The 21,574-nt window shown below is 38.1% G+C and overlaps 1 protein-coding gene across 1 annotated transcript; it reads left to right on the top strand.

Annotated features, from left to right (window-relative positions):
- Positions 1 to 17,150: 17,150 nt before the first annotated feature.
- Positions 17,151 to 20,327, top strand: LOC132499894 (UDP-N-acetylglucosamine--peptide N-acetylglucosaminyltransferase 110 kDa subunit-like). The gene has a single exon (XM_060114565.1). It carries the CDS (start codon positions 17,151 to 17,153, stop codon positions 20,325 to 20,327), a length of 3,177 nt encoding a protein of 1,058 aa, XP_059970548.1.
- Positions 20,328 to 21,574: the final 1,247 nt, after the last annotated feature.

The raw sequence follows: 21,574 nt of genomic DNA, 5'->3' as shown, positions 1-21,574 counted from the left end.
TAAATTTGAACATTTCTGTAAAGTGGACAATTTCCTAGCTCCTAAAGTTTACCAAAACTGACACAAGAGGAAATTTATAGCTGGAGCTCTTTCACCAGTAAAGGAATTATGTCAATAGTTTATAATCTTTCACCAAGAAAATACCAGATGCAGCCAGATCATTTGGGAGGTGAATTCTATGGAACTTCTATTAAACAGATAACATCAATATGAACAAAGAAAAAGTTCTAGAGATAGCGAAGGAAGAATGCTCCTTTATTCATCTTATGAAGTCTATATAATCCTAATACTGAAAATAGATTAGGACTGTAAGGAAAAAGAAATTTACAGGTCAAACTTACTTGTAAATATAAAAGCAAAAATGTTAAACTATGAAATTAGCTACCCAAGTTCACTAGAGTAAGAAAAAGCATGAGCAAGTTAGGTAATCCAATGAATGAAAAGGTAGTTTAATGTCAAGGATATATATCAATAGATTGAAAACACCACATTTTATTTCTTTCATCTGTCTCTTTAAAAAATGATAAGTACTTATATTGATTTCTCTTGTACTAGGCACTGTGCTAAGTCACATATTTACTCCTTTAAACCTTCTATCATCCCTGCGGGAAAGTTCTATTTTGCTTCCATTTCTTAGCTAAGACTCTAACCCCCAGGAAAGTGAAGCAACATTTGTAAGTTGTTGTGGATGGTCAGTGATGGGGCCAGTACAGGAACATCCAAAGTCTGTGCTTGGAAACAGCGCCCCATGTTGACACTCACATTACAGATGAAAGGAAAGGAACCATGCACTTACCATATAGATTAAGTCTCACATTACAGGTTAAAGGAAAGGAACCATGCACTTACATTCTAGATTAATACCCCCATAACAGGTTAAAGGAAAAAGAAACATGTGCTTCCTCAAAAGTTGTAAAGAAAGCATATCCATTTCTTAATATATTTCCCAATTTCTTTTGCTTGTTTTCTGACCTTTGTAGTGCATTTTGCCATGAGGCAAATTTTATTTCTTATATAATTAAATGTATCCTTTTTTCTTTGTATCTGAGAAAGGTATTCCTCATGAATACTTTATTTCATGTCTCCCAGTTTTCTGATACTTTTACAGTTTCATTATTTTTTAACTTTTAACTTCTTGCTGTATCTAAAATTTAGTAATGATAGCCATATTTTCCCACTTTTGTTGAATAATTTTTGCTACTGATCCAAAATGTGAATTTTATTTTAAACTCAATTCCTTTATGCTCTTGCATCTAATTTTAAGATGCTTCCTATTCCACTGGTTGTACTGTCTATCTAAAACAAAATGCTACCTCAATTATAATGTAATTATAATATAATAAATGTAATTAGTAATCATAATACGATATATAATAAATAGCATATATAAAATAACAAAATATAATTTACCATATAACAAGGTCCAAGGAGAGCAATACCATACAATCACTTGAAATATCCCGCAAAAGATAGTTTATAAAATTCAATATTCATTTGTAATTTAAAAGAAAGGGTAAAATAGGGATTGATGAATGCTTCCAAAATAAGAAGAAATTATATGTCTACAAGAGAAAGAGGTAAATGATAAACTTTAGTAACACTGGCAATAAATGCAGGACAAGATGAGGATGCCTGATATAATGTTAAAGAAAAAGTATTATGTAACATTGTTTTTGCAGCACTGATGAGTTCAGTGAAAAGAGAATCTCATAGAAAAGAGTATCTCGTTCTCCTTAATGTCTGTACACTTGTCCATTGCATGAACATAACAGCTTATTTAGCCAATATGTTACTGATCTGCATCTGGATTTCTAGGTTTTCATGGAATTTTTTATTATGCACAATTGTTTCAAACACTAGGACTTCCTCTTATGTTTATATCTTTTGAAAGAAACAATATCTCCACAGATGATTTATCTGTGCTGGCTGCTAGCTGACTTTGGGTACTTCTCATTTCTTCCCTTTACCTTCCTTGTCAATATGAAAACGGAAGGCAAGAAGGTCTCCTGTTTAGAGACTGTCAAGATAGATCTTGGTGATAAAGTCTTCGTGGTAAAGGCTAAAAGTATCAACCCAGAACAAACGTTTATCCAGCTGTAACTATGTGTGATTCCCTTGGCTTGATTCCGTAGAGGATGTCAGACAAGACTGTAGAATCTGTCGTCAAAGTGCTTCCAGTAGGATGAGCTAAGTCAAGTATGGTGGCATATGTAATTCAAGACAAAATATAATGTCTCCTTTTCTCTCCTAGCAAAACTTGGTGGAGTGAATGTAGAAGTCACTGTATGCTTTGAATTAAAGGAACACAATAAATCTTGTTTTGGAAGGTAAGTATTGTGGTCTCTTTGTGGAGATGAATTGGAAATTGCCTAGAAGAAGGAAAATGAGGTTAACCAAAGTTAAACTCATAAATAATTGAGCATTAATTAAATATCTGTGGTCTATGTTTGTCTTTGATCATAATTTCTCCCAATTTATAGACCTCTTTGATACTTGATGAGTCCTTGTCAAAGATGCACTTAACAATGGTTATCACTTGTGTATTAGGTTTTGCCTGGGCCCTGAAGAAACTATCCTAAATTACCAGCTATGATTGTCACTTGATTTCCTCACAGAGAACAATCAGAACTCCTTGTCTTAAGTGGCTTGGAATGTGAAACTAGTTAGTCTCTTAGATATTGTTAGAGGACCCTACAGAGCCCATTGGTGAAAGTTTGGAAAACATGGGGCTTCTTAAAACTGATTCTTGTAGTGCTATAGGAAAGATCACTGAACCAAAAGGCTAACGGTGTTTCTGGTTCTGTTGTTAGCGTTCTCCATGGAAACATTGCTGAAGCTTCTGGACTCAATTTCCTTCCCCATGTGTGAATGTCACTGAAAATATCCAACTCCATTCTATCCCCATATAACTTCAGGAACTAAGCAAAATGAAGACTCAAAATTCATTTCAAATAGTGAAATGAATATATAACATAGAATGGAACTGGGAAAATACCTGGTTTAAATTCTGGAAAGTACCAACTATACAATTCTGGATAAGTTGCTTACTCTTGCTTAGTCTAATTTAATGCCCATCTCACAGGATGTTATGATGATTAATTTAATATCTTTGTATAACACACAGTGTTATGTAATTTCTTCTTGTTTTTCTTGAGTAAATACATATCCTTAAGCAACTCACTGTAAACAATAGTTACTTACTTGCTTAAATTACTCTTATCTTCTATTATCACCTGAACTGTGTCCTGCTCAAGTTAATATGTGGAAGTCTTAACCCCCAATACCTCATAATCTGACTGTATTTGGACATAAGGCCCTTAAATAGGTAACTGAGGTCAAATGAGGTCAAATGGGTGGGCTCTAATTCAATATGACTGGTGTCCTTATAAAAAGAAAATATTAGGACACAGACATGCACAGAGAGAAGACCATGTGAAGACCAAAGGAAAACATGGCATCTACAAACCAAGAAGAGATACCTCAGAAGAAATCAATCCTGTTGACACCTTATCTCAGATTTCTAGCCTCTACACCCGTGAGTGAGTAAATTTCTGTTGTTTAACCTCCTCAGTCTCTGGGACTTTGTCATGGCAGCTCTAGGAAACTAATACAACTTTTTATGGCCTCCTTGTCTCAAGTTGAAAGTTCAATATTTGGCATCATAGCTAAGAAACAAAAATATCATCTACATTCCTTGTTGTAGTCTTTCTTCCCCATTCTCATCGCTAGTAATTTCCATATTTGGGTCTGTTTTCTGTATCTTGTAAACAGAGCGTTACACTCATTTCTTGTCTTACTGCTAAGATACAATAAATGTGCAGATACCGAATAGATTTTGGAGAAGTGCAACATATAGTTGATACATGTGTGATATGTGTGTATTCAAATAATTTATACTTTTTCTCTATTTTCTTCCTTTGGTGTGAGCTAAGATTCTCTGCTTTTGTGACTAGCGCTCCTGAATACTAATCCCTGAATTTAATTCACCAAAAATTGTCAAAAATAATAATCATATGGGGAAAGAGAGAGTGATAGAGGGAGAAGAACAAATAATCAGGCAAAGGCAGTACTGTGACTTATTAGGGTCTTATTAATAAGATTATGTTAGTCTAGAGGAAATGACCGTAAGTACCATCAGTGAGCCCAGTTGGTCTTTACTGAGTGCTAGACACATCCCTGAGTTCTGTTCTTAGTCTCCAACTGTATGATGACTACTGTCTGGAAGTATTATCTGAACAACTAAAGTCACTTAATGGAAAAGGAATATGTCTTTAGAGAAGCAACAGTAATTTTTCTATCAGATTAAAAAGCAATGTTGACTGTCTGGAAACCTCAGTCATATTTGTAAGCAGAAAAGCATTGGCTATTAAAAGTGGATGATGTAAAGAGATGAGCAGAAACTTTGGCGATAGGTATACCTGGATTTAATTCTCACTTCTACCACTTGGCAGCTGGATAGCCTTAGGCAAGTTTCATACCTCCCTGAAATTCACTTAATTCAGTCTGTAAAATGGCATAATAACTTATTATAGCATCCTTTTAGGAATTTTAAATCAGTTATTGAAATAAAAGTACACACTATATAGACAAGTATGGATTCCTCAATAGGTGTTTGACCTTTAATTTCTCCAGTATCCCACCCCCATCAAATAAAGAAAAATACTTTTTAAAATTTATGAATATTTCATTATTCCAAAGTTAAAGCCATAAAAATAAAAATAATCAACTGGCCTACGATCATACCATTAGAAGAACAAAAAAATAGGTGTTCATGAGAGTTCCAAATTAGAATACAAGTTTTCATTAAGCACCTGTTTATGTATGCTATTCTACTCTTTAAAATAAATAATTAAATTTGAAAGACTTATTTCCTCACTTTTAAGACTTTATTAGTTTACAAATTACATATCGACCTATGCTAAATATTATACCGACCCATGCTAATGAATTCAGTACAGAAAACAAAAAACACTGCACTCAAGCAAACTACATATATATGTGTGTGTGTGTGTGTGTATATATATATATATATATATATATATATATATATATATATATATATATATATATATATATATATACATATAACTTAAATGCATTTATATCCTAGCATGTCCCATAAAGCATTGTGGTAACTCACCGGAATACATACAATCAAATATAATGGCAAAAGCACTTAATATAAACAAGGCCAAGGAAACATAGACAGAAGATGAAGAAAAGATGAGGGAAATGTGAACAGGAGGAAGTGTAGTTAATCGAGTTGTATGTGTTGACCTTAAGAGTCTCTGTGTGGGAACTTCCCTGGTGGCACAGTGGTTGGGAATCCGCCTGCCAGTGCAGGGGACATGGGTTCGAGCCCTGGTCTGGGAAGATCCTACATGCCGTGGAGCAAATAAACCCGTGTGCCACAACTACTGAGCCTGTGCTCTAGGGCCCATGAGCCACAACTACTGAAGCCCGCGTGCCACAACTACTGAAGCCCCAGCCCCTAGAGCCCGTGCTCGGCAACAAGAGAAGCCACAGCAATGAGGAGCCTGCACACCACAATGAAGAGTAGCCCCCACTCGCCCCAACTAGAGACAGCCTGTGTGCAGCAACAAAGACCCAACATGGCCAAAAATAAATAATAAATAAATTTATTTTAAAAAAAGATTCTCCGTGGATAAAACAACATGTAAATAATTGGTTACAAAGCCACATTATTTGAAGGTGCCAGACTGCACACTAACAGTCTGACACAAAGGGACAGCACAGGAAAACTATTCAAAGATAGAGATTTTTAAATATTTGCAGTTTGAAACCTTTTAGAGCACGTATAATGAGCTCGACACACATTTCAACACTCAACATGTTAATCACATGTTCAAAGTATGTCTCAAAGTCATTGCAAATAGCTGTTGTCTCTGTCCCTGATATCCAAAACTGATCTGTGATGTGTAAAACTCAGGACGTATTGATATCCACTTTTTGGCATCTGAACAGGAAACAAAGTTGTTTCGCAGTGATAATAAAGAATGAAGTAAATGCAAAAGGATACAAAAGACAAAGTACTGAGGGAATGTATTAACAGAACAAGTCAAACTAAATTCTGGTGAACTGGGGCCTACGATTGTACACACTCCATGGAAATACCCCAGCCTAAATACTGGCATAGGAGGAAGGGTACTTCGAAGCCCATCACAGTATAATCCTTTAAAATGTCCCTTTCAAGGTTGGCTCCACTCAACACTGAGTATAGGAAATCTTCCCATCAGGCAGAAACACTGGCTGCCCAATGATTGACCAAGAAATTAACACACTAATGAATAAATGATGCTAATTTATTTCTAGCCCTGACAATGGGAAACAGCACACACTCTGTGTCAACGGTGTGTCCTCTTTCCCACTTTTCTAAGTGGGAAATTATGTTTTTCCCTTCATTGCTTTATATCATGTGTGGCAGGCATGATGGGAAATGGCTATCAATGGTTCTGTTATTGATTTCTACCTTCATTTCATTGTGGCTAAAGAGGATACTTTGTATGATTTCAATTTCTTAAAAATGTATTGGTACTTGTATTGTGGCCTAACATATGGTCTTTCCCGGAGAGTGTTCCATGTGTACTTGAGAAAAATGTGTATTCTGCTGTTGTTGAGTGGAGTGATCTATATACGGCTGTTAGGTTTAGTTGGTTAAATGTGTTATTCAGTCCCCCTACCTCTCTACTGATCTTCTGTCTAGATGTGTTTTCCATTATTGAAGGCAAGGTATTGATCTCCAACTATTATTTTAGAACTATCTATTTCTTCCTTCAATTCTGTCAATGTTTGCTTCACATCTTTGGGGGTTGTTTGGTACATATATGTTTATAGGTGTTCTATCTTCTTGATAGATTGAACTTGTTATCAACATATAGTGGCCTCCTTTTCCTCTTGTGATAGTTTTTGATTTAAAGTTTATTTTATGTGATAGTAACATAGCCATCCCAGATCTATCTTCCTTCCTTCCTTCCTTCCTTTCTTTTTCTGTCTCTCTTTCTTTCTTTTTTGTTACTATTTGCATGGGATATTTTATTCTATGCTTTAACTTTCAAGCAACTTGTGTCTTTTGAAATCAAGTGAGTTTTTTGTGGACAGCATATACTTGGATTATGGTTGTTTTTAAAGTCCATTCTGCCAATGCTTATCTTTTTATTGGAGAGCTTAATCCACTTACTTTTTCAAAAATTACTGATGAGGAAGAACTTAATTCTGTCTATTTCCTGCTTGTTTTCTGTATGTCTTATGCATTTTTTGCCCCTCATTTACTCCATTAGTGACTTCTGTGCTTAGCCGATTTTCTTGTGGTGAACTCTTGATTCCCTTTTCATTTCTTTTTGCATATAGTCTATTGATATTTTCTTTGTGGTTATCAAGAAGATGACATTTACCATTCTAAAGTTAAAACAATATAATTTCAATTGAAACCAACTTCAGTAGCACACAGAAACTCTGTTCCTCTACAGTTCCGTTCCTCCTCTTTACATTATTATTGTCACAAATTACACCTTTTTGCTTTGTGAGCCCAATAACATGGATTTATGATTATTTTATACATTTGTTTTTTCAATCATGTAAGAAATAAAAAGTAGAGCTACAAGCCAATAACACAATACTGGCTTTAGTATTTGCCCATGTATTTATCTTTACTGGAGATTTCTATTTCTTTCTACAGCTTTGAGATGCTGTCTAGTATCCTTTCATTTCAACCTGAAGGTTCAATTTAGCATTTCTCATAGGGCAGTGGTAGGAAGTTGTAAAATAAATGCCCTCAGCCTTTGTTCATCTGGGAATGTGTTAATTTCTCCCTACGTTTTGAAACCAGTTTGGCCAAATATAGAATTCTTGGTGGACAATATTTTTTTCTTTCAGCACTTTAAATATGTCTGGCCTCTTGCTTCCGTGGTTTCATATAGGAAATTAGCTCTAATCTTTTTGAGGATCCCTGCTTTGTAACAAATTTCTTTTTTCTTTCTCCTTTGGGAGAAAAGATTCTTTCTGTGTCGTTTGGCTTCTGAGAGTTTGATTATACTGGTTTTTGCTGTGGGGTTCTTTGAGTTTCTCTTAGTCCTGAAATCAGCCAAAGATTTATAGCAACCAAACACATAGTGAACCAGGGAAGAGGCAATTTGAAAATGGCAGGAAAGCTTTGTGGCATTTTTACTTGCCCTTGCCCCATCCACTGCTAGTGTAGTGATGGTGTTAAAGTGGTGGAGTCTTAATGCAGTGATAGTCTTAAAGTAGCAGCAGACCATTCCTAGTATGGGACCCTCAATCCTGCTTCAGGAGGGAGCAGAGGAGACCGTACTCTCAGATTATTATGTGTATCTGTTCTAACCTGTCTGGGAGCTACCTGAAGGACTGACACAAGATGCTTATCTCTGTCTTAGCTAACTTGGAACACAGTCTGGAAAAGCAGTGGTCAATGCTCAAAAAAAGTGCAAGGTGAACTAACAAAGCACAGGTGGCTGGGGCAGAAGACTGTGCATTGAAATACAATAGACCACAGAAGATGCAGGAGCCAAAGTTGGGGGAGATTCTTTGGGAAATTAGAACCTACAAAAAGTACACATGTGTCCAGAGAAATTAGGAAAGCCACATGCATACTCGAGATAAGATGCATGTTCTGAAAACACCAGAGGAGTCTCTAAGCTTTTACCGTGGGCTGAGCCCTGAACTCAATGCAGGTCAGCTAAATGTTGAAGGAGTGATCCAGCAATCTGCACAATGGGCAGAGGTGTGTGGTTTTGGGTGTGCATGTGGATGTGCTTGTGTGTATTTATTTTTGTTTGTTTTAGGTGCAGGAATTCAAGGAAATCTCTGTCAAAACATTAGCTAAACATGAACTAAAGGAACAGAGACTTCAGTGCGTACATACGATAAGGAAAACAGTCATTGCAAAAATAGTTTGGAAAGGTCCCTAAACAAACAGACTACTACAGCCTCCAACAATCAAAAGCCCAGGAAACCCTGGGAAAGTGGGAGAATCTGATTTCCATAGATACCACATTATACTATTTGAAAGACAAATTTTCAACCAAAAAAATCACAAGTTATACAAAGACATGGAAAAGTATGGTCCATTTAAGAAAACAAATTAATTGATGAAACCATCCCTAAGGAAGCCCAGACATTTCTCCACTGCATATTCTGGCCTCCTTTGTCATAGATTCATTGACCATAAGTGCATGGGTTTCTTTCTGGGCTCTCTATTCTGTTCCAGTGATCGATGTTTTTGTGCCAGTACCATACTGTTTTGATTACTGTAGGTTTGTAGCACAGTCTGAAGCCAGGGAACATGATTCCTCCAGTTGTGTTCTTCTTTCTCAAGACTGTTTTAACTATTCAGGATCTTTTGTGTTTCCATACAAACTTTAAAATTATTTGTTCTAGGTCTGTGTAAAATGCCCTTGATATGTTGATACAGACTGCATTGAATCCGTAGATTTCCTTGGGTATGATGGTCACTGTAACAATATTAATTCTTCCAATCCGTGACCATGGTATATATTTCCAGCTGTTTGTGTCATCTTTAACTTCTTGTATCAGTGTCATATAGTTCCCTGGGTACAGGTCTTTTACCTCCTTAGGCAGATTTATTCTTCTGTATTTTATTCTTTTTTATGCGATTGTAAATGGGATTGTTTCCTTATTTTCTCTTTCTGATAGTTCAGTTAGTGTATAGAAATACAGTAGATTTCTAGATATAAATTTTGTATCCTGCAAATTTACCAAGTTCATTTTTGAGCTCTAATAATTTTTTGATGGTGTCTTTCAGATTTTCTATGTATCATGCCATCTGCAAACAGTGACAGTTTCACTTTTTCCTTTCCATTTTGGAGTCCTTTTATTTATTGACTTTTCTTGTCTGATTGCTGTGGCTAGGACTTCCAAAAGTACCTTCAATAAAAGTGGTGAGAGTGGGCATCCTTGTCTTGTTCCTGATCTCAGGGGAAATGCTTTCAGCTTTTCACCATTGAGTATGTTAGCTATGAGCTTGTCGTATATGGCCTTAATTATGTTGAGGTATGTTCCCTCTATGCCCACTTTCTGGAGAGTTTTTACCATGAATGGATATTGAATTTTTTTCAAAAGTTTTTTCTTCATCTATTGAGATGATCATATGGTTTTTCGTCTTCAATTTGTTACTGTGATGATAAGAGACCTAAGACAGCTACAGAGGCTAAGTGACCTTTCCTTCCCTGAATGGGTAGGTATCCTTGTTCTGCCTTCTAATTGAGTTAGTATCTGAGTAAAGAACTGCCAGGTGTCATTTAGTTCACAATACACTGTTGTGGCAATATAGAAATGAATTTGCCTAAATCATTTGGCTTTTCTAAATTATAGTAAATGAATATACTGAATGAATACTTCAACTTAAGGAAATGTTCTTAAAAATATATTAATGTAGGCACTTCAGCGGAGAATTGAAAACAAAACAAATAATTCAGGTAAAATTAAAGTACACTCAGTTGTATCCAATTTCCTCTTGTAAATCTCTCTTTTTCATTTGAGTGGACAGTCACTGGAGAATACCTGTCTTGGGGCTAAGGAAATCTAAGCCTTCTTGGCCACACTGTATTCTCTTATGTCGTCTAATAAAGACACCAGTTGGGTTGCTGAAAAAATAGTGGGAAAAATCAATCCCTCACATCCAAAGGGCAGCTCTTGAAAATATGTGGATTGTTGTAGTCATTTTGCTCTTCTGGCCTCAGAAGTTCTAATCTTAACCTTAGCCCCTCATGCAGAGAGACTTTTTAAACCAATTCGCACTTACTCATTATGTGGCTGTTGAATAAGAGAAACCCAGCTCTTTTCCTGTGCTTTCAAGCAGTTATCTTCTTCAAAACTTTGTTTGGATTGTTATACTTTAATCTTGCCTGGCAAGAGACTTATGGGAAGGTTCTTATCATTTGAAAGTTTGGTGCCAGTATCTGCAAAGAAAGAAGAAAGTAAAGAAGGAAAGGTGTGTTTATCAAACATCCCAATAGTGAAGGTGTGTGAAAGCAACTTTTGAAAAAGTGAATCTGTCAGAGTTTAGCCATGTTATTACATTTTATATTATTCATTGAACATAAATAATTATCAGTGAATCCTTTCTAGATTTTCTAGTTTCCCAAAGTTCCCTGTATTCACATTCTAAGGTGAAAAATGGTATTCTAAGTCACTGCTCTCCACCTTATATTATTTATAATCACTCCTCATGACCTCTTCCTTCAAAGAAACGTGATCCTGAGAAGTGTCCTTTGTTTGTCTTTGTGGAATAAGTGATGGGGATGCATCCTGGAGACCTGTGAGATGTTTAAATTGTGGCCTAATGAAACTAGGATGGAGAGTTCTGGAAAGATCTGGAAAGATGGCTGGTAGAGTGTGGCCAGATGTGGGAGAAGAGACGCGTACAGAGAGAGGGAGAGGAAATTTTCAGAGGGAGATAAACAAATAATTCAATAAGTTTTGTTGTGTGGTGTGGGATGCAAGCCTTTCTCTCCCCCTTTCCTTCACAATCTCTTTGTTAAAGACTGTGTTTTTCATTAGTTTTACTAAGATAGGATTTGCCGTTTTCTTTGGATACTGAGAATGGACCCATGGAAACCGTTACATTTGGGTTATCTCTGACTATCTTTAATGAAGAACATAAATATTGGCCACACTATCTATGCACATGCTATCACCATGCCTCTTTTGTTCTCTGTTCATATATCTAAGTCCTCTTCTTTGAGGTCAATCTCAAATCTCATCTGAAATGTACATTTATTGATAGATTCAACCCATAATGAACTGTCCCTTCTTTGTGCTCCTTAGGCTCTGATTATTTATAAAAACTCATTTTTGAACTTAGACACTGTCCAATATGATATATTAGTTATTTCATCCGCATGTGTTATATCCTCAACACAGTTATAAGCTTTTGTGGGGCTGGGATCATACATTCTGTAATTTTTCTCAGTACTTACACTTACTTTGATAGAAAGCACATTCATTCATCTAAACATCATTTATTGAGTGTTAATTAAATGTCTCAACTCAGTCAATATTGTTTGAATGAATGCATGCATGAATGAGGGAGTATGCAATAGGTAGCCTAATGTACCGCCTGATGTGAAAAAACCAAAAGCATAAACACAAAAGCAAGCCAAAAAGTGGACCAGGACTTTCTGTAAAATATCCTGCTTTTGTTGGATGAGGCCATGAAAATCAAAATGCTCCTGAATGGTCTTAAGAGCTGACCAAGAATAGTAAACAATTGAAATTCTCTCAGGCTTATTCAACCCTATCACTGGACACATTTATACCTCTCAGGAATGTTATTAAAAGAAGAGATTAATAAAGCTTTTATAGATGAGTTGATAAATCTCTAAATATTTAAATCTTCATTTCCTCCTAGGTTTCTCTAGTTTGGGTTTCCAAAAGATTTCAAGAAACCACAGGATAATTAAAAAATTAGACATTATCTTTCTTACCTTCATGTTTTTTGATGGTAAACACATTTTATTTTCTCCATAGTGCTGCCCAATTTCCACCAGTACAGTTCTTAAGTGAATTTTGCTCTGGATGGTGGGATATATAAGATGTAAATGAATTGTTTGTATATGTTTTAGAATTCTTCAAAAGGGCCTGGCCATGGGAATGCATTGAATCTTACTTAAATAAGTAAAGTAACTTCCTCAGAATTATTATTTTATTCTGGTTAGGATACTCTCTGCCCTGGTTTGTTAAAATTTCCCTCTAGAGTGGTTTTAATTTTGTTTCTGATAGGGTCCTAGGATTTATTGCCACACCCATCCTGCATCTGGTTTTCTTTGAATTACTCTCCTTGCAGTTTCTGATTCATACAGGGCCTTACAGGTTAGTGACAACCTGGCCATCACAACTCTGGGAAGGACAGGCCTACTTTTCAGAGGTGTTGATGTTTTCTGTACCTGAAGGATTTCAAGAAATATCAATCTTCCTCACCACCTCCCTTGGCCCTCTTAATGGACTAAGCAGTTCCTCATGAAAGTTCTGTAGGATATCTGTACTAACTTCTCCATATTGTTCCATCCTGAGTCTAAATTCCTGGCCTCAAGGTAATGTTAGATTTCTAGCTCCAGCCCCTATGTACATAAGGCCTATACTAAGGAACGGAACCCATAAACACCAGTCTGCTCTTATTTCTCTGGATTTAATTTCTCTGTTACTTTCTGAAACATGCAGGTGTTCCTTTCTTTCTTTTAATCTCAGCTATGTGCTTTTAACATTTTCAAAACTGACCCAGAATTTACATGTGTCTCCAGTAAGAGTACATTAAATTGAGCTTAGTCTGCTCTTCTACTGGCATATTTGAGATCCAAATAATTTGCTACTTAACTGGATTCAGTTACCTGTATATTTCAGGCACCTAAAACTCACCATGTTCCAAATTTCCCCCTTTATAGTTAGTAATTTTCTTGGGAATCTGGATAACATTAGATGGAATAAAGTTAGTGAGTGGCCCAGGATTGCCTGAAATGTTGTTTGTCAGAGTGGCCAGGGAAAGTTAAGCAAAGAAGAAAACCAAATGAAAAACAGAATCACATTATTATGGCTGAGACAAGATTCCATGCAGAACTCTCTGTAGAGCTGGGTTGGGTCATAACTTATGCCAGAGCTCTAGGTGGGGTTGACACCATCTCATGCCAAGCTCTCAGTTCTGGGCTGACGTCATCTCTGGTCCACTCTATGGAGTGGAAACTTTGGAGGAATGGCCAATGTGTTCCACAGTGTAGGAAGAGGGAAACTGTGAACGTTACTTTCTAAATTGTGGAGGAACTAACCACTGTAAATGTGCCTTGAACTATGGTGTTTAATTTGACCAGTCAGATCAATGACTTTCCCCTTGAATGAAATGCTGCTACGTATATGAGCAGAAAAACAAAACTGGTATAAGGAATAGATAGCTAGTGGGAAGCAGCCGCATAGCCCAGGAAGATCAGCTCTGTGCTTTGTGACCACCTAGAGGGGTGACATAGGGAGGGTGGGAGGGAGGGAGATGCAAGAGGGAAGAGATATGGGGACATATGTATATGTATAACTGATTTACTTTGTTTTAAAGCAGAAACTAACACACCATTGTAAAGCAATTATACTCCAATAAAGATGTTTTTTAAAAAAACTAGTATAAGGAGATGGAGAGACTGGGAGTCTTATTTTCCCAGCAATTAACTTTTCCTCGACCATGACCTTCCCTTTGAGTCTCCTAGACCTTGGGGATGATCGCAACACCTTGGGTTGGGTGATAGCAACCCCATCTTCACTAGAACCTCTATAGTTCACTTTGATTTTTCCCACTCCGTCTATCCATCCCATGTATGCAGTCAGACATTTGATCTTGGACTTTTACTGACAAAATATCCTTGAATATAACCATTTCTTTTCACTCCCACTGCTACTGCTTTGGTCACTGCCTTAACTAGGGCTTTATCTTTAAGTTCTTTATATAAATATATAAATATCTATATATAAATAAAATATACAAATAAATAAAATGTAATATTAATTCTGATGATTTTAAAGTCTTTTCTTGATAAAGACTTTTCCTGATAAATATACACAATATCTTATATAAATATTTGTGTATTATCTGTTCTTTTCTTAGAATTTTAGTCATATGATTCTATCTCTTGGTATGTCTAGAACTTTTTGATTGAATGCTGACTATTTTATTTGGCTTTTTAAATTTTTCTCAGTGGAAATGTTGTTTTGCTTCAAAATATTTTACTCTACCTGGAAGTAGCAAATCTTCAAAATACAATTTTTTTAATGCTTTCAAATATCAATACTGTAGGTGTCACAAAATCTAGAAAAATGACATTTGAAAATTAACTGCTGCCAGATGTGTCTCTATAAAACTTTTTCCCCACTCTTGTAGCTATATATTCTTTAACTGCCTCCTCATATGACAGTTTATGTGTTTTAGAAATAAAATTTTAAGAAATAAACTTTGTAGTTTATAGACATAGATTTCTTCTCACATGGTTGATTAGAGTTTGCTTTTAGTTATTAATAGTTTAGAAAAGTTTATTTCAGCGTCACAATTTATTATTGATAATGTCGCATTAATGTTCAATGTTAACTTTGAGAAAACCTCTATGGATTACTTCCTCATAAATATTTACTATTATACATGCATTACTGATTTCAGTACTGCTATAGGTTTGTGCATTACAGGAATTCTGATAAAATACTCATTGACACCATTCCATTACACACATTATTGATGGGGTCTATTCTTTTATTTATTTATTTATTTATTTTTGACTGTGTTGTGTCTTCGTTGCTGTGCGCAGGCTTTCTCTAGTTGCAGCGACTGGGGGATACTCTTTGTTGCGGTGTGCAGGCTTCTTATTGCGGTGGCTCCTCTTGTTGCAAAGCACAGGCTCTAGGCACACAAGCTTCAGTAGTTGTGGCTCGCAGGCTCAGTAGTTGTGGCTCACGGGCTCTAGAGCAAAGGCTCCATAGTCGTGGCACACGGTCTTAGTTGCTCTGCACCATGTGGGATCTTCCCGGACCAGGGCTCAAACCCATGTCCCCTGCATTGGCAGGTGGCTTCCTAACCACTGTGCCATCAGGGAAGCCCCTGGAGTATATTGGGTTTTTTTTTTTTTTTGCGGTATGCTGGCCTCTCACTGTTGTGGCCTCTCCCCGTTGTGGGGCACAGGCTCCGGACATGAAGGCTCAGTGGCCATGGCTCACGGGCCTAGCCGCTACGTGGCATTTGGGATCTTCCCAGACTGGGGCACGAACCCATGTACCCTGCATCGGCAGGCAGACTCTCAACCACTGCACCACCAGGGAAGCCCTGGAGTATATTCTTGACGGAAGGAAATTTCCGTTTTTACTAAGCATTGAAGAAAACTGAATCTTTGACTTATCTTTCACATGCCTGATGATTGAAATAATTTTCCACAGAATAACTTCTGGTTTTATACTTTTCAGTTCTTTTTTTCTTCTTCACACACACATGCTTTGAGAGCTGTGAAGTGCAAGACATGGCTATATTGTAAGGTTGTTTTTGCCCTTATGCTTCTGTGTCTTGTGCTAGTTAAGTCAGTAGAGTAGTCAGTAAGAGTACTGAAAGTTATTCCTGTAATGGGATATTATATAGTCAATTACATATGGTGGTGTCTGAAAATCACATAATAGCCTCACTTAAAACATCTCCTTAGCCAGATTTCAAAAAAGCCTGTGACCAATCCAATATGATCCAACATAGCAGAATATGATAGAAGGAAAATTGACAAAGAAATAGACGCTGGACTTACCTGATGGAAATTAAAATATCTCACATTTGACAATTTTGCAAAAACCTATAATTACCTGAACTAATTTCTAGGGTTCTTTGTAGGACCTAAAAAGGAACCCATAGAGTTGTGGAACAACAATAGTAGCTACTGTGATGAGAAGCCCGGACACTGCAGCAAAGAGTAGCCCCTGCTCACCGCAACTAGAGAAAGCCTGCACGCAGCACTGAAGACCCAACGCAGCCAAGATAAAAATAAATAAATAAAAATAAATAAATTTATCTTTTAAAAAGTAATACTCAGGTTTGAGGCATGAGAAATTTGATGAGGAGAAATTAGCTAATGTTCGCAGAACTTTTAAAATATCAAACTCAGTCTCTAAGATTTTAGCATTCTATACAACATCGCTTACTTATTAGTGGTTTGGGAAGGCCAATTTAAAATTTTCTCATCTTACTGTATTGAAATTCACGGCCCTAATGTTTTCCACGTTGACTATATGAATGATGAAGAAAAGTCAATCATGTATTTCATTTCCAACTGGACAGAAAACAATATTTTAAAAAGTGTTTGGCCTACTGACTTTTGATTTCTTCTAAGGCAAATGGATAGGTAATTTTTATTCCCTGATTAGGAGAAAAATGGTGGAAGAGGGCAGGGTTAAGAATTAAGATTTCAAGAGCATGAGAGGTAGATGGCCAACCATAGTTCCTAAGGTTCGGTGCCTGTAACTGTTGCCGCCGCTTACGCGTGCCAAAGCAGTGGTATGGCTGCTGCGCTCGTGTTTGCTACCACTAGAAACATTCTTGCCAGTAGTGGCGGCAGCGGGACTCCATTACCCCCTTTTTTCACTCTCTCCAGAAGCTCCAGATGGCGTCTTCCGTGGGCAATGTGGCCGACAGCACAGAACCAATGAAACATATGCTTTCCTTCCAAGGGTTAGCTGAGCTGGCACATCGAGAATATCAGGCAGGAGATTTTGAGACAGCTGAGAGACACTGCATGCAGCTCTGGAGACAAGAGCCAGGCAATACTGGTGTACTTTTATTGCTTTCATCTCTACACTTCCAGTGTCGAAGGCTGGACAGATCTGCCCACTTTAGTACTCTGGCAATTAAACAGAACCCTCTTCTGGCAGAAGCCTATTCAAATTTGGGGAAAGTGTACAAGGAAAGAGGGCAGTTGCAGGAAGCAATTGAGCATTACCGGCATGCATTGCATCTCAAACCAGATTTCATCGATGGTTCTATTAACCTGGCAGCCGCTTTGGTAGCGGCAGGCGACATGGAAGGGGCAGTACAAGCTTACGTCTCTGCTCTTCAGTACAATCCTTCTTTGTACTGTGTTCGCAGTGACCTGGGGAACCTGCTCAAAGCCCTGGGTGGCTTAGAAGAAGCCAAGGCATGTTATTTGAAAGCAATCGAGATGCAACCGAACTTTGCAGTAGCTTGGAGTAATCTTGGCTGTGTTTTCAATGCACAAGGGGAGATTTGGCTTGCAATTCATCACTTTGAAAAGGCTGTCACCCTTGACCCCAATTTTCTGGATGCTTATATCAATTTAGGAAATGTCTTCAATGAGGCACGGATTTTTGACAGAGCTGTGGCAGCTTACCTTCGTGCCCTAAGCTTGAGTCCAAATCATGCAGTGGTACATGGCAACCTGGCTTGTGTATACTACGAGCAAGGCCTGGTGGATCTGGCAATAGACACCCACAGGCGAGCTATTGAATTGCAACCACATTTCCCTGATGCTTACTGCAACCTAGCCAACGCTCTCAAAGAGAAGGGCAGTGTTGCTGAAGCAGAAGATTGTTATCATACAGCTCTCCGGCTGTGTCCCACCCATGCAGACTCTCTGAATAACCTAGCCAATATCAAAGGAGAACAGGGAAACAGTGAAGAGGCAGTTCGCTTGTATCGTAAAGCATTAGAGCTCTGCCCAGACTTTGCTGATGCCCATTCAAATTTAGCAAGTGTATTGAAGCAGCAGGGAAAACGGCACGAAGCTCTGATGCATTATAAGGAGGCTATTCGAATCAGTCCTACCTTTGCTGATGCGTACTGTAATATGGGAAACACTCTATGGGAGATGCAGGATGTTCAGGGAGCCTTGCAGTGTTATACTCGTGCCGTTCAGATCAACCCTGCATTTGCGGATGCCCACAGCAATCTGACTTCCATTCACCAGGATTCAGGGAATATTCCAGAAGCAATTGCTTCTGATCGCACTGTTCTGAAGCTTCAACCTGATTTTCCTGACGCTTATTGTAATTTGGCTCATTGCCTGCAGGTTGTCTGTGATTGGACAGACTATGATGAGCGAATGAAGAAGTTGGTCAGCTTTGTGGCTGACCAGTTGGAGAAGAATAGGTTGCCTTCTGTGCAGCCTCATCATAGTATGCTCTATCCTCTTCCTCATGGCTTCAGAAAGGCTATTGCTGAGAGGCATGGGAACCTCTGCTTGGCTAATATAAGTGCCCTTCATAAACCACCATATGAACATCCAAAAGACTTGAAGCTCAGTGACGGTCGACTGCATGTAGGATACGTGAGTTCTGACTTTGGGAACCATCCTACTTCTCACCTTATGCAGTCTATTCCAGGCATGCACAATCCTGATAAATTTGAGATATTCTGTTATGCCCTGAGCCCACATGATGGCACAAACTGCCGAGCGAAGGTGATGGCAGAAGCCAATCATTTCACTGATCTTTCTCAGATTCCATGCAATGAGAAAGCAGCTGATCGCATCCATCAAGATGGTATACACATCCTTGTAAATATGAATGGTTATAGCAGGGGTGCTCGAAATGAACTCTTTGCTCTCAGGCCAGCTCCTATTCAGACAATGTGGCTGGGGTACCCTGGGACTAGTGGCATGCTTTTCATGGATTATATCATCACTGATCAGGAAACATCACCTGCTGAAGTTGCTGAGCAGTATTCTGAGAAACTGGCTTATATGCCCCATACGTTCTTTATTGGTGATCATGCTAATATGTTCCCTCACCTAAAGAAAAAAGCCGTCATCGATTTTAAGTCCAATGGGCACCTTTATGACAATCGGATTGTGCTGAATGGCATCGACCTCCAAGCATTTCTTGATAGTCTATCAGATGTGCAAATAGTCAAGATGAAATGTCCTGATGGAGAAGACAAAGCAGACAGCAGTAATACAGCTCTTACTATGCCTGTCATTCCTATGAATACTGTTGCAGAAGCAGTTATTGAAATGATTAACAGAGGACAAATTCAGATTCCAATGAATGGATTCAGTATTAGCAATGGCCTGGCAACTACCCTGATCAACAATAAGGCTGCCACTGGAGAGGAGGTTCCCCGTACCATTATTGTAACCACACGTTCTCAGTACGGGTTACCGGAAGATGCCATTGTGTACTGTAACTTTAATCAGTTATACAAAATTGACCCATCTACTTTGCAGATGTGGGCAAATATTCTGAAGCGTGTTCCCAATAGTGTACTGTGGCTGTTGCGTTTTCCAGCAGCAGGAGAAGCAAATATTCAACAGTACGCACAAAATGTGGGCCTTCCCCCGAACCGTGTCATTTTTTCCCCTGTTGCTCCTAAAGAGGAACATGTTCGGAGAGGCCAGCTGGCTGATGTCTGCTTGGACACTCCACTCTGTAATGGACACACCACAGGGATGGACGTCCTTTGGGCAGGGACCCCCATGGTGACTATGCCAGGAGAGACTCTTGCTTCCCGAGTTGCAGGTTCCCAGCTCACTTGTTTAGGCTGTCTTGAGCTGATTGCTAAAAATAGGCAAGAATATGAAGAGATAGCTGTGAAACTGGGAACTGATCTCGAATACCTGAAGAAAATTCGTGGCAAAGTCTGGAAGCAGAGAACATCTAGCCCTCTGTTCAACACCAAACAATACACCATGGAACTAGAGCGGCTCTATCTACAGATGTGGGAGCATTATGCAGCTGGCAACAAACCTGATCACATGATTAAGCCTGTTGAAGTCACTGAGTCGGCCTACATAACGACTGTGTGCCCAGGAGAATTACCCCTGTAGCTGAGCCTCAACCTTCTGGGGGAAAGGGAACTACTTTTTCAATATCATGGTGCAGATGGGTGACAGACAATGATAAGAAATAGCACAGCCAGACTTGCTTCCTGCATGATCACAATAGGGAGAGACCCAAGAGATGCGAAACTGCTGTTCCACAAGGAGTCTCCATCGAATTTTGCAGCAGCCAGGTGTCTGGAGGGTCTGGAAGGTAAGTCTGGAAGGTCTGATCTCCCTTGGTCTCCCAGGAGATGGATGGTTAGTGTGGAAGGGAGATAGAGATTGCCCAGCCGTTTTGTGATTATCATGGATTGATTGAGTCTTCTGAATTAATTTTTTCTTTATATCTTGGGTATTGGAGCTTTTAAAAATGTTTGGTTTCAGGTATTTTTATTCATGTGAAGTGTATATGATTCTCTTGATATAAGGTTTTAAGCTAAAATATTCCTTGTTTTAGTTTCTGAACTCTACCGATAAATGGGGACTTTGCTGGTGTAGTCTTTTTATAGGTTTTATAAACCACTTGAGCCTATATCAGTCACTTTAGTGTCTGACATAACGTTTGGAACTCTCAGTGCTTTGTTGGTTTGTAGATGATGGCTTCAATTCTTTTTCTGGTCCGTTTCCTTCTTCCCTTCCCCCCACTTTAAAAATTCTCCTGTAACTTGGCTAACAAAATACCAAGTGTGATTCACAACCTCCCAGAGTGTTTCTCTTCAACACATCATCTGGTGCCAAATGAAGATTCTTAGGAGTACTTATAATTATGAAGGGCACAGTTGTGGTACTGTCACTGACGATAATAATAATGGATTTTTGGCCTAGAGTTTTGACATATTTCACCAGTGTTTTACCATTGACTGCCCCTCTATGCTGCTTCCAAAAGTGAGAGTGTGTGATAAGATTTTTACTTTCATTTCTAAAGTTTGTTTTTTTTTTTAGGAGAGTCCTGTTCTTCCTTTTTCTTTCAGCAGAAATGAAATCCCAGGTAAGTATAAGTATTCAAATATTTGATCAGTAAGTCACAGTTATCTCCAGTACATTAAATAACTTTCATCAAAAAACATGTTATAGGTAAAAAGCTCTGAAGGACCAGCTATGTATATGATAATTATGTTTCAGGCCTTCTAGGGTATTATATATAATAACTTGTCTTCTGGTCGTGGTCTTGAAGTCTTTATGGATTCAGCCTCAGTAGTTGCGAACTGCACTGCTACTTGGTTTGGAGTACAAATTAGACTTTAGCCCTCCTG

The sequence above is a fragment of the Mesoplodon densirostris genome, chromosome 12, assembly GCF_025265405.1.
Source record: "Mesoplodon densirostris isolate mMesDen1 chromosome 12, mMesDen1 primary haplotype, whole genome shotgun sequence".
NCBI lineage: Eukaryota > Metazoa > Chordata > Mammalia > Artiodactyla > Ziphiidae > Mesoplodon > Mesoplodon densirostris.
Note: the sequence above shows the minus strand (reverse complement) of the source record. Positions and strands in the feature narration are given on the sequence as shown.